This window comes from Odocoileus virginianus, chromosome 9 (assembly GCF_023699985.2).
Source record: "Odocoileus virginianus isolate 20LAN1187 ecotype Illinois chromosome 9, Ovbor_1.2, whole genome shotgun sequence".
Taxonomy (NCBI): Eukaryota; Metazoa; Chordata; class Mammalia; order Artiodactyla; family Cervidae; genus Odocoileus; species Odocoileus virginianus.
In genome coordinates, this window is record NC_069682.1 from 47,873,813 (window position 1) to 47,886,138 (window position 12,326).

Genomic DNA, 12,326 nt, shown 5'->3' on the forward strand with positions numbered 1-12,326 from the left:
AGCTGAAGCTCCACTACTTCGGTCACCTGATGTGAAGAACTGACTCACTGGAAAAGACCCTGATGCTGGGAAAGACTGAAGGCAAAAGGAGAAGAAGGCAGCGAGGATGAGATGGTTGGATAGCATCACCAACTCAATGGCATGAACTTGGGCAAACTCCAGGAGATAGTGAGGGACAGGGAAGCCTAGCGTGCTGCAGTCCATGGGGTCACAAAGAGTTGGACACAACTTAGTGTTTGAACAACAACAGAAATAATGCTAGCATATTTAATCAATGAACCAATGTAAATTTAGGAATAAACTAAGTAGAATAAAACTACAATATTGTATTATATTTAATGCTGAAAAATCAAAGAAGACATGTTTGTTCTTATTAAACCAGAAGTATTAAACTAATTCCTCTGGAGTAGGAAATGGAAACCCACTCCAATATTCTTGCCTGGAAAACTCTGTGGACAGAAGAATCTGGCAGGCCACAGTCCATGGAATTGCAACAAGTTGGACACAACTCAGTGACTGAGAATGCACACACACATGCATTAAACTAATTCATTTGCTAAATGCTTATCAAATTCCTAGGATTTTTTGGAATATTTAATTTATATAAACACATTGATATGAACCAATCAAATGAGCTTCTTTATTTTATTACTACTCAGTTATTTATTTATGACTGCACTGCATCTTCGATGCTGCTTGTACACTTTCTCTAGTTGTGTTGCCTGAACTCTAAAGCTTACAGGCTTCAGTAGTTGGGGCTTACAGGCTCTAGAGAGCAGGCTGAGTAGTGATGCACAGGCTTAGGTGCCCGGCGGCAAGTGGAATCTTCCCAGACCAGGGATCAAACTCATCTCACTTGCATTGGCAGGTGGATTCTTAACCACTGGACCACCAGGAAAGTCCTTCCTACAAATTTTGATAAGTTTTAATTTCATTTAAATTTAGTTCAAAGTATTTTAAAATTTCTCTTGGGACTTCTTTACCCCATGTGTTATTTAAAAGTGTGTTGTTCTATCTTCAATCATTTTGGTGTTTTTTAAGTTATCTTTCTCTTAGAGATTTCTAATTTAATTCCATTGTGATCTGACAGCATATTTTGAATATTTTTTATCCTTTTAAATTTGTTAACTTATGTTTTATGGGCCGGAATGTTGTCTATCTTGGTAAATTCCTCAAGACGAGTGTGTGTTCTGCTGTTGTTGGATGAAATGTTTTACAAATGTCAATTAGATCCACTTGACTGGTGGTGCTGTTCAGTTCAATTATGTCCTTACTGATTTTCTGCCTGCTATATCTTTCAGTTACTGATAGATGTGTGTTGAAGTCTCCAGCTGTAATAGTGGTTTTGTCCATTTCTCTTTGCAGTTTTATCAGATTTTGCCTCACATATTTGGGTGCTCTGTTGTTAAGTGCATAGATATGAAAGATTGTTATGTCGTCTTGGAGAACCTACCTGTTTACTAGTTTTTTAAACTTTTTATTTTGTACTGGGGTATAGTCAATTAACTATAAACAGTGTTGTCACAGTTTCAGATGAACAGCAAAGGGACTCAGCCATACATATACATATATCCATTCTCCCCCAAATCTCCCTAATGCCCTACTTTATCCCTGGTAACTTTCCCTGCTCTGAAATCTGTTTTGTCTGAAATTAGTACAGTTATTCTAGCTTTATTTTGGTTACTGTTAGCATGATATTTTTTCTCCATTCCTTTACTTTTAGTCTATATGTGTCTTTATATTAGGTGGATTTCTTATAGACAACATACATTTGTCTTTTGTAATTCACTCTGACAATTTGTGTCTTTAATTGCTATATTTAGACCAGTGACATTTGAAATTATTAACATTGACCATATTTGTTGCTTTTTTCTATTCATTGCCCTTGTTTTTTGTTCCTATTCTTGTCTTCCACTCTTTTTCCTGAATTTGTGGCTTTGTTTGAGCATTTTATATGACTCCAGTTTCTTTCCTTTGTAGCATATCAATCATACTCCTTTTTCACTTTTTTTTTTAGTGGTTACAGTAGAGTTTGCCATATACAGTTAGAACAAAGTCAAGCCCACTTTCAAACAAAACTATACCTCTTCGTGGGTAGTACAGGTACTTTATGACAGTGTTCCTAGTTCCTCCTTCTCATCTCTCTGACATTGTTGTCACTCATTTTGCTTACCTATTAGCTATAATCATCTAATATATTGTGCTATTATTATTTTAAACAAACTTGTCTGTTAAATTAAGAATAAGAAAAATAAAACATTTTACATGTCCTTCGTTCCTTCTTGAACGCTTTCTTTATGACCTACATCATTTTCTTTCTCTCTGAAGAACTTAACATTTTTTGCAAGCTAAGTCGACTCAACTTTTGTTTGTCTGAGAAAGTCTATTTCTCCTTTATGTTTGAAGAATAATTTTGTTTAATACAAGATTAGGCTGTGGGGCTTTTTTTCCTTTTATTGTTTTAAAATATTTCACCTCACTCTCTTCTTGCTTGTGTGGTTTCTGAAGAGAAATCTAATGTAATTCTTATCTTTCTTCCTCTATAGGTAAAATGAGTTTTTTTCTTCCCCCCTCTGGCTTCTTTCAAGATTTTCTCTTTGTCTTTGATTCTCTGTGGTTTTAATACAATATGCTTTTGTATTAAAGCATATTTGCATTTGTTGGCATTTGTGCTTCCTGCTATTCTCTGAGCTTCCTGCATCTGTGGTTTGGTGGTTGTCATTGATTTTGGACATTTTTCAGCCATTATTGCTTCAAATATTTCTATTTTTTTCTCTCTTTCTTCTCCTTCTGGTATCCCCATTACTCTGTTACACATTTTGTAATTGTCTGATAGTTCTTGTGATATTCTGCTCTATATTTTTTATCCTTTTTTCTCTTTGCTTTTCAGTTTGGGAAGTTTTTATCGACATATCTTTCATTCAACTGATTTTTTCCCTTGACTATGATCAATCTACTTCTGAACCCATCAAAGGTATCCTTCACCTCTGGTATGGTGTTTTTTGTTCCTATTGTTTCCTTTTGATTCTTTTCAAAAGTTTGAATCTCTCTGCTTACATTACCCATATGTTTTTGTATGCTGTCCACATTTTCCATTAGATTTTTTAGCATATTAATCATAGTTATTTTTAAAATCTTGATCTGATAATTCTAAAACCTCTGCCATATCTGAGTCTGGTTCTGATGTTTTCTCTGTCTCTACGAAAAAATAATTTTTTTTTTTTTTGCCTCTTGCTGTGCCTTGTAATGTTTGTTGAAAGTCAGCATGATGTACTGGGTAAAAGGAATTGAGGTAAACAGGCCTTTAGCATGAGGTTTTATTTTTGTCTGGCTAGATGTTAGACTGTGTTCACTATTCATTGTAGTTGTAGGTGTAAGAGGACCCAAGTTCCTTTCGTGTTCTTGTTCTTGTCTCTCCAATTGTTTTGAGTTTACTTGGGAACTACTTTTTTTTTTTTGGTCTGAGCCTTGCTATTCTTTCCATTGTCATCTCCTATCATACCAGAGCCCTGTTGATGTGGTGATGAGATACAGGGCAGGGGAAGTTCTATAATCTTGTGACTAGATTTCAGTCTTTCCTGAGCCTGTGCCTCTAGGCTGTGACCCTCACAAATGTTTCTCAGCCTTCTCCCCCTAGCCTTCAGTGAGACAAGATATCTAGAGGTCTGGAGTGGGGTATTTCCCTTCCTCCAGGTCAGTTAAACTGGTAAATTCTGGTCAGTTAGGCTCACTCTGGGAAAATAGTTTCCCTGGAGCCTAGGTGTAAAGGAAAAACTCTGTTTTTTCTTTCTCACAAGGAAAATACCCAATTCTTCCCTACTGTGAGTTTCTTCCCTGTGTGTCTCCTTTATCACTTACACAGAATACTTCACTTCGGACATTTCACCAGATGTGTGGATGTTTTTCCTTATAACAAACAATTCTCTATGACATTAGCTGGGTGTCCCACAATATAAGTCAATTCTGACACTACCTACCCAAAGATAGCATCAGACCCCACAGACTCATTTTCTCAAGACTACAACCCACTTCAGACACCAATCACAAGCCCAGGTGGTTCTGACCAACCAGCTATAGATCAAAGGTTCCAAAGACGACCCCCGCCCCCCGCCCCCCGGCCCCGTGTTCAGTTAATTTGCTAGTGTAACTCACAGAACTCAGAGAAATATTTATTTACATTTACTAATTTACTAAGGGACATGATAAAGAATGGGTTTCCCTGGTGGCTCAGATGGCAAATCTGACTGACAATGCAGGAGATGGTTTGCTCCCTGGATCGGGAAGATCCCCTGGAGAAGGGAATGGCAACCCATTCCAGTATTCTTGCCTGGAGAATTCCATGGACAGAAGAGCCTAGCGAGCTACAGTCTATGAGGTTGCAAAGAATCAGACACGACTGAGCAACTAACACAACAACAGCATGACAAAGAATGAGCTTTCCAGGGTATTACTGGTAAAGAAATAGTCAGTCGTTCAGTTGTGTCCAACTCTTTGTGACCCCATGGACTGTAGCCCGCCAGGCTCCTCTACCCATGGAATTCTCCAGGCAAGAATACTGGAATGGGTTGCCATTCCCTTCTCCAGAGATCTTCCCAAGCCTATGATTGAACCCAGGTCTCCCACACTGAAAGTGAAAGTGAAGTCGCTCTTTCGTGTCTGACTCTTTGTGACCCCATGGACTGTAGCCTAGTAGGATCCTCCATCCATGGGGTTTTCCAGGAAAGAAGAGTACTGGAGTGGGTTGCCATTTCCTTCTCCAACACTACAGGCAGATTTTTTTTTACCATCTGAGCCACCAGGAAAGCCTGCTAAAGAATCTGCCTGCTAATTCAGGAGACACAAGGGACGCAGTTTCGATCCCTATGTCAAGAAGATCCCCTGGAGGAGAGCATGGCACCCACTCCAGTATTCTTGCCTGGAGAATCCCATGGACAGAGGATCCTGGAAGGCTACAGTCTATAGGGTCATAAAGAGTTGGATGCAACTGAAGCGACTTAGCATGCATGCACATGATAAAGAATACAGATGAAGAGAAACAGACAGCAAGTCTGGGAGTTGGGGTGTGTCACCCTCCTCGTCTGTGGATGTGTTTACCCATCTGGAAGCACTCCAAATCCACTGTTACTGGAATTTTATGGAGACTTCCTCACATAGACATTAGCAATTTTTACCTTCCTTTCTAGCCCCTCTCCTAGCGCTTGAGGATGGGAGTGGGGTGGGGCTGACAATTCCAAGCTTCTAATCATGGGGTGGTTTTTCTGGTGACCAGCCCCCATCCAGCCATTCAGGAGCTAACCAGAGTCACCTCTTTAGAACAATAGATGCTCCTCGTGCTTCTAGGGTTTTACAGAGATTTTAGGACCTCTGTGCCAGAAAGTGTGGACAGAGACCAATACACATTTTCCATTATCTCACAATAGGCCTTTGTTAAAGAGAACAGGACACTCTTGAGTTACTTTTCATATTTTTAAGTGATAACTTTCTCCTCCCCCTGCTGGAAACACCAGGGATTTTTCTCCAGTCTCCACAGTGAGAACCAGTTAGGGCTTCCAGGAAGTAAAACTCATTTAAGTGTGCCCCCTAGGCAAAGGAGAAAAAGAAAGATACACCCATTTGAATGCAGAGTTCCAAAGAATAGCAAGGAGAGATACGAAAGCCTTCCTCAGTGATCAATGCAAAGAAATAGAGGAAAACAATAGAATGGGAAAGAATAGAGATCTCTTCAAGAAAATTAGAGATACCAAGGGAACATTTCATGCCAAGATGGGCTCAATAAAGGACAGAAATGGTATGGACCTAACAGAAGCAGAAGATATTAAGAAGGGGTGGCAAGAATACACAGAAGAAGTATACAAAAAAGATCTTCATGACCCAGATAATCACGATGGTGTGATCACTCACCTAGTCAAGCCTTAGGAAGCATCACTATAAACAATAGGGCTTGTTTTCCAAAGAAAAATATTGTTTAGAGTAGCAAACTTATAAGCCTGCTCAGGCATGTTGTAAAGCCGCTGGAAAAGTAACTTGGAGCAAGTTTTGTGAATGGAAATGTAGTGCTCAAGTCACATTCTGCTTTAAAAAGTTGTAACAAATACAGATGAGTTAAAAAAAAAAAAAAAAGCTAGTGGAGGTGATGGAATTCCAGTTGAGCTTTTTCAAATCCTAAAAGATGATGCTGTGAAAGTGCTGCACTCCATGTGCCAGCAAATTTGGAAAACTCAGCAGTGGCCACAGGACCAGAAAAGGTCAGTTTTCATTACAATCCCTAAGAAAGGCAATCCCAAAGAATGCTCAAACTACCACACAATTGCACTCATCTCACACACAAACAAAGTAAATCCTCAAAATTCTCCAAGCCAGGCTTCAACAGTACATGAACCATGAACTTCCATATGTTCAAGCTGGTTTTAGAAAAGGCAGAGGAACCAGAGATCAAATTACCATCATCCTCTGGATCATAGAAAAAGCGATAGGATTCCAGAAAAACATCTACTTCTGTTTATTAACTATGCCAAAGCCTTTGACTGTGTGGATCAAAACAAACTGTGGAAAATTCTGAAAGAGATGGGAATACCAGACCACCTGACCTGCCTCCTGAGAAATCTGTATGCAAGTCAAGAAGCAACAGTTAGAACTGGACATGGAACAACAGACTGGTTCCACCTTGGGAAAGGAGTACATCAAGACTGTATATTGTCACCCTGCTTATTTAACTTATATGCAGAGTACATCATGAGAAACACTGGGCTGGATGAAGCACAAGGTGGAATCAAGATTGCCAGGAGAAATATCAAAAACCTCAGATATGCAGATGACACCACCCTTATGGCAGAAAGTGAAGAACTAAAGAGCCTCTTGATGAAAGTGAAAGAGGAGAGTGAAAAAGTTGGCTTAAAACTCAAAGTTCAGAAAACTAAGATCATGGCATCTGGTCGCATCACTTCATGGCAAATAGATGGTGAAACTGTGGAAACAGTGACAGACTTTATTTTTTGGGCTCCAAAATCACTGCAGATGGTGACTGCAGCCATGAAATTAAAAGACGCTTGCTCCTTGGAAGAAAAGTTATGACCAACCTAGACAGCATATCTAAAAAATATTTTAAAGCATATTAAAGAATATTAATATTTAATTTAATGTTTAATATTAAAAAGCAGAGACATTACTTTTCCAACAAAGTTCCCTCTAGTCAAAGCTATGGTTTTTCCAGTAGTCATGTATGGATGTGAGAGTTGGACCATAAAGAAAGCTGAGCTCCGAAGAATTGATGCTTTTGAACTATGGTGTTGGAGAAGATTCTTGAGAGTCCCTTGGACAGCAAGGAGATCCTACCAGTCAATCCTAAAGAAAATCAGTCCTGAATATTCATTGGAAGGACTGATGCTGAAGCTGAAACTCCAATACTTTGCCCACCTGATGCAAAGAACTGACTTATTTGAAAAGACCCTGATGCTAGGAAAGATTGATGACAGGAGGAGAAGGGGATGGCGGAGGATGAGGTGGTTGGATGTTATCACCAACTCAATGGTTGTGAGTTTGAGAAAGCTCCGGGAGTTGGTGATGGACAGGAAAGCCTAGTGTGCTGCAGTCCATGGGTTCACAAAGAGTCAGACCCGACTGAGCGACTGAACTGAACTGAATTGAACTGAACCTCCTCCAAAGTCTGGACCCTGCAGTTTTTAATTCTCAAGTTAGTCCACATTGAACCTCCAGCATTTCATCAATTACAGTTTGTATTCCTACCAGTAATAATCACGCTTTTTATCTTATAAATTCTGATCCTGTAGCACCTTGAGGCTTTGCTGGCCCTGGAGAGACAATCCTCCCAGTTCAGTTCAGTTCAGTTCAGTCGCTCAGTCGTATCCGACTCTGCGACCCCATGAATCCCAGCACGCCAGGCCTCCCTGTCCATCACCAACTCCCAGAGTTTACCCAAACTCATGTCCATCAAGTCGGTGATGCCATCCAGCCATCTCATCCTCTGTCGTCCCCTTCTCCTCCTGCCCCCAGTGCCTCCCAGCATCAGGGTCTTTTCCAATGAGTCAACTCTTCGCATGAGGTGGCCAAAGTATTGGAGTTTCAGCTTCAGCATCAGTCCTTCCAATGAATACCCAGGACTGATCTCCTTCCCAGTTTTAGCTGATTCTTAGAGACAGCAGACAAGTCATCTGCAAGCTTTCCTTTCATGTGCAAACCCACCAACCCAGAGCTTATAAGCTCAATCACCTCCTTATCAAGTTCATACTCTGGACTTCTAGCCACCTACCTTATTCAACACAGAATCTGGTACCAGAAAACTAGGGAAAGTCCCTATGTTTCAGGGCCCACTGAAATTATTCAAACTAGTCAATCCCAGCTCTTCATATGCTGGTTCACCCCTTCCTTTCCCTAGAAACCATAATAACATTTCTTCCCCACATCTTCCTCTCTGCCTTGCCATTGACTGAACCTGGTGCTGCCTCACGTAGCCCTATGTGGCATGGTGTCTCTTGGGATCTGTAAGGACATGATGATCATTTCCATGTCTGAGTATCTTACCATATCTGATTAAAATAAGCCCTGAATGCTCTTCCTTTGGGCTTCCATGGTGGCTCAGTGGTAAAGAATCCACCTGCAATGCAGGAGACAAGGGTTCGGTCCCTGGGTTGGAAAGATTTCCTGGTAAAGGAAATGGCAACCCACTCCAGTATTCTTGCCTGAGAAATTGCATGGACAGAGGAGCCTAGCAGGCTACAGTCCATGGGGTCACAAAAGAGTCGAATGTGACTTAGCAATGGGACAACAACAACTCTTCCTTTAAGCATACTGTCTCCCATGAAGGGCTTCTGCTCAAGATAACCTATGATTCTCTGCCTCTCTCTCCAGTTTCTGGACAGTAGCTTGCCCTACAAACCCAGTTCTCTGATGGATCTACTTAAAATTGTTTTTCAGTTCATTCAGATTTTTTTTCTTGTTGTTAGGATGGAGCTCTTTACACATTGGAGTGAAACCCAGAAGCCCAATCATTTAATTTTCTTACCTATTTTCTCAAGAACAATTCTTTTTCCAGTATCCTTTGTGGTTTTGTTTCTTCAAATATCTTTATCAATAAACTCCCTCCATTGGGGTTTGAATACCCCAATGGTATTCATGCTTTATAAAAGCATGAACTGACCATATCATCTCTGCTTAAAATATTTCTGGGTCTTTCCCACCCCATCACTACCTAACCCTACCCTATACCCACTCACTGCACACACACACACACCAACACACACAAACTCTGTTTTCAGGTCCTAGTTTAGAAGTTTCTTCCTCCAGAATATCTTCCTCAGGTCTGGTAAAACTCACCACTGTACTTCTTGAGTCCTACCAATATCCTTGCTTGAGATCCAAGAAGAGAATTTTTTGTAGTTTATCTTTGAAACTCAACGTAAATTCTGCTTACTAAATCCAGCATATTCCAGCTTACATTACACTTGTAGACATATTTTTTCAGTTCAATTTACCTACCACACTTTGAGATAGGTGTCTATAGATAGATCAGGTCCCCTGAAAGAGATAGGGATTCTTATGCCTGTGATTTATTGAGGGCAGTTCTCAGGATATAAGCAGTAAGGGAAGCAGGACAGATCAAGGGAAGAAGCTGAGCAAAGATGTGTGTTCAGCTGGAGTCTAACATCTGCCTGATCCCATGGGGAGCCCTGGAACATGAATGAACCACTAGCCTTGCTCTGCCTGGAGGCCAGAGGACTGGATGTTTGTATCCCATATCAGTTAGCAATTGTCTGTCAGCTGACTTGAGGAGAGGGGACAGATGTAAACTCCCAGGCATTTCCCAGCAAGATGGTTTCCATCAACCTCGGGCTCCCTTGGGAAGGTAGAAGCTATGAACTGTCAGGGCCAAGATGCAGAGCAGCTAAGGAACAATGCAGTGGCCAGATAATGGAGATCTGGTTAGACCACCAACAGCATACCCACGAGGAAACTAACTCAGGAGAATAGGCAACCTGCCCAGAGTTACCCAGGTAATAACCTGCTGTTCCAGCAGAACAAGGCTTCAGACTCAGATATCCAGACTCTAAATCCCCAATTCAGTCTGCCCAAATCCACTAGTGACCAGTTTTGGTTGCTGTTTCACAGGGTGGCTTGCTTCTCAGAATGTAAAGCTCAGGGGTCAGGGGAGCAGTGAGGAAAACTGTGGCTGTTACATTACATGCACAACCTTGAGAGGCTGGAAATGAAGTGGGACAGAGGCAAGAATTTGAGAACTTGGGACTCCTTGTCCTGGACTCCATCACTGAGACTGCCACTGGGGATGTTGGGGCATCCACTCTGTTCTGTTTTGCCCAAAGTTGGGGCTCTCACAGCTCTGTTGGGAAAATCAGCCTGGTTATAATCAGGCAGAAAAGTGGGTGGGGAGCCACCGTGAACAGTGAGCAACTGCTCTGCGGCCAGTCGGGTTCCAGGTGCCCACCTAGAGCCCAGAAGTGGCAAGGCAGGCTGAAGGGGCAGTAAGGGGGAGGCCTTTGTTGTGTACCTCCCATCAGTCAGATCCTTTATTCCTATTTAAATTAACCCAACCACGTTGGGAAATAGCAGCTACTAGAGCCATTTTACAGATGAGAAAACTGAGGTGCAGAAGAGCTAAATAGTTTATCTGTGGTCACAGAGATAAGTAAAAGATAGAACTGATCTTTTCATGCAGACTGGCCTAGCTCCAAACCTGTGTTCTTTTTACAAGTAAGAAGATCTTATTTCTGGATAAGAGTATCAGAGTAATGATGTCTGTTCTCAGATGTCAGTCCCTGTGTCATGTTCATTAACAAGCTGTTGGAGTGGTAACATCCCCATGTTAGAGATGAGCTGAGACCCAGAGAGGCTAAGTGACTGGCTCAAAGACACCCTGCTAGTAAGTGATGGAGAGGCTGTTTATTAATACTAGAACCTCATTACAATTTTTCCTGTGTTTAATGTTGTAAATGCCCAGATAGGAGAGTTGTGCTTAAACAAGGGGTTGGGCAAGCTGTTGCAGAAAGATCACACTGTAGAGCAGATTCTGTTTAGCCAGGCCTTTTGCCAGTGTTATCAAGTAGTGGTTTAAAATAACAGCATCAAGGTTGGGGCAGTGCTGAGGAACAGGACAGGCTCCGACTCCTGTCCTGCCTCTCATGTCAGGCAGGACACATAAGGGGACAGCCCCTGGAGAATGCAGCCAGCGGGCCAGTCGTCCAGCCTTACCAAACCGAGGCCCACGCTTGGCCTTGGCCCTGGGCATCAGGAGAGGACTCAGCTGTGACCCCAATGGACTGCACCCCAAGCAGAGAAAGGCCTGGGTCTCTAGCTGAGGTTTAGGTAAGAGTGTGCGAGTGCCTGCCGGTCAAGGGGGAAGACCTTAGCTCTCACTCCAGACCAGAGGCTCTATCTGAAAGAGTGGACCTTTGGAACCAGCAAGCTCCAAGAAGCATCTTTTAAAAAAAAAAAAAAAACACATTTATTTATCTATTTTGGCTGTACCAGGTCTTAGTTGTGGGCATGAAAGATCTTTTAGTTGCCATGCTAACTCTTAGTTGTGACAAGTGAGATCTAGTTCCCTGACCAAGGATCCAACCGGGCTCCCTGGTTGGGAGCAGGAGTCTTAGCCACTGGACCACAAGAGAAGTTCAAAGGGAGCCTCTTGAATATCTGATTTCTCACAGCTGGGGGCACTTTCCTGGGGAGGAGGCCCGTGAGGCCAGAACTATTTCTTCTCTGCCCTTGCAGGTGACAGGTCCAGGAGGACCCCCTCGATGAAGCGGACTCGTCCAGCCGAGAAGGCGCCAGGCAGGCGCAGATCCCAGCCAGGCCAGAAGGAGCGGGCCGGGGGCAGCCCGGCGTCCGGCTCTCCTCGGAGGAAGCAGGCAGAGCGCAGGGGACGCCGGGAGCTGCTGGGGGACCGCGAGCGGGGGTCCGCAGAGAAGACCTGCGGAGGGAGGAGGAAGAAGGATGGGAGGGCTTCCCTCAGGGAGCAGAGAGCTGCTTCAAAGAAGGAAAAGGAGGCCCAGAGGAAGGAAGAGATGTGGAAGCAGCTGAAGAAACACAGGTGTGTTGTGACCCGACTTCAGGCGCGTTTCAATTCGCCCTCGCGCTCCTGCCAGCCCTGCTCCCTCCCTTGATAAGGGTCGGTGCCAGCATCCTCCCTACCCCTCCCACGAATTGCTCTCTCCAGCCTCCCTCTGACTCTACCTTCCTCCCTGCCCAGCTCACCGCTGGAGCCAACCGGGATGAGGATCACACTCATCCCAGGTGGAGTGGCCCTGCGCACTGTTGTCCCAAACCCCTCCATTAGGGCAGGTGCAAGCGGAGGC

The 12,326-nt window shown here is 42.9% G+C and overlaps 1 protein-coding gene across 1 annotated transcript in view; it reads left to right on the plus strand.

The window, feature by feature from the left end:
• The window catches only part of TMC2 (transmembrane channel like 2), a 96,019-nt gene that overhangs the window by 11,711 nt on the left and 71,982 nt on the right, over positions 1-12,326 (plus strand). The window contains 1 exon segment of the mRNA XM_070471815.1: positions 11,743-12,061. Coding sequence (XP_070327916.1) covers positions 11,743-12,061 — 319 coding nt within the window.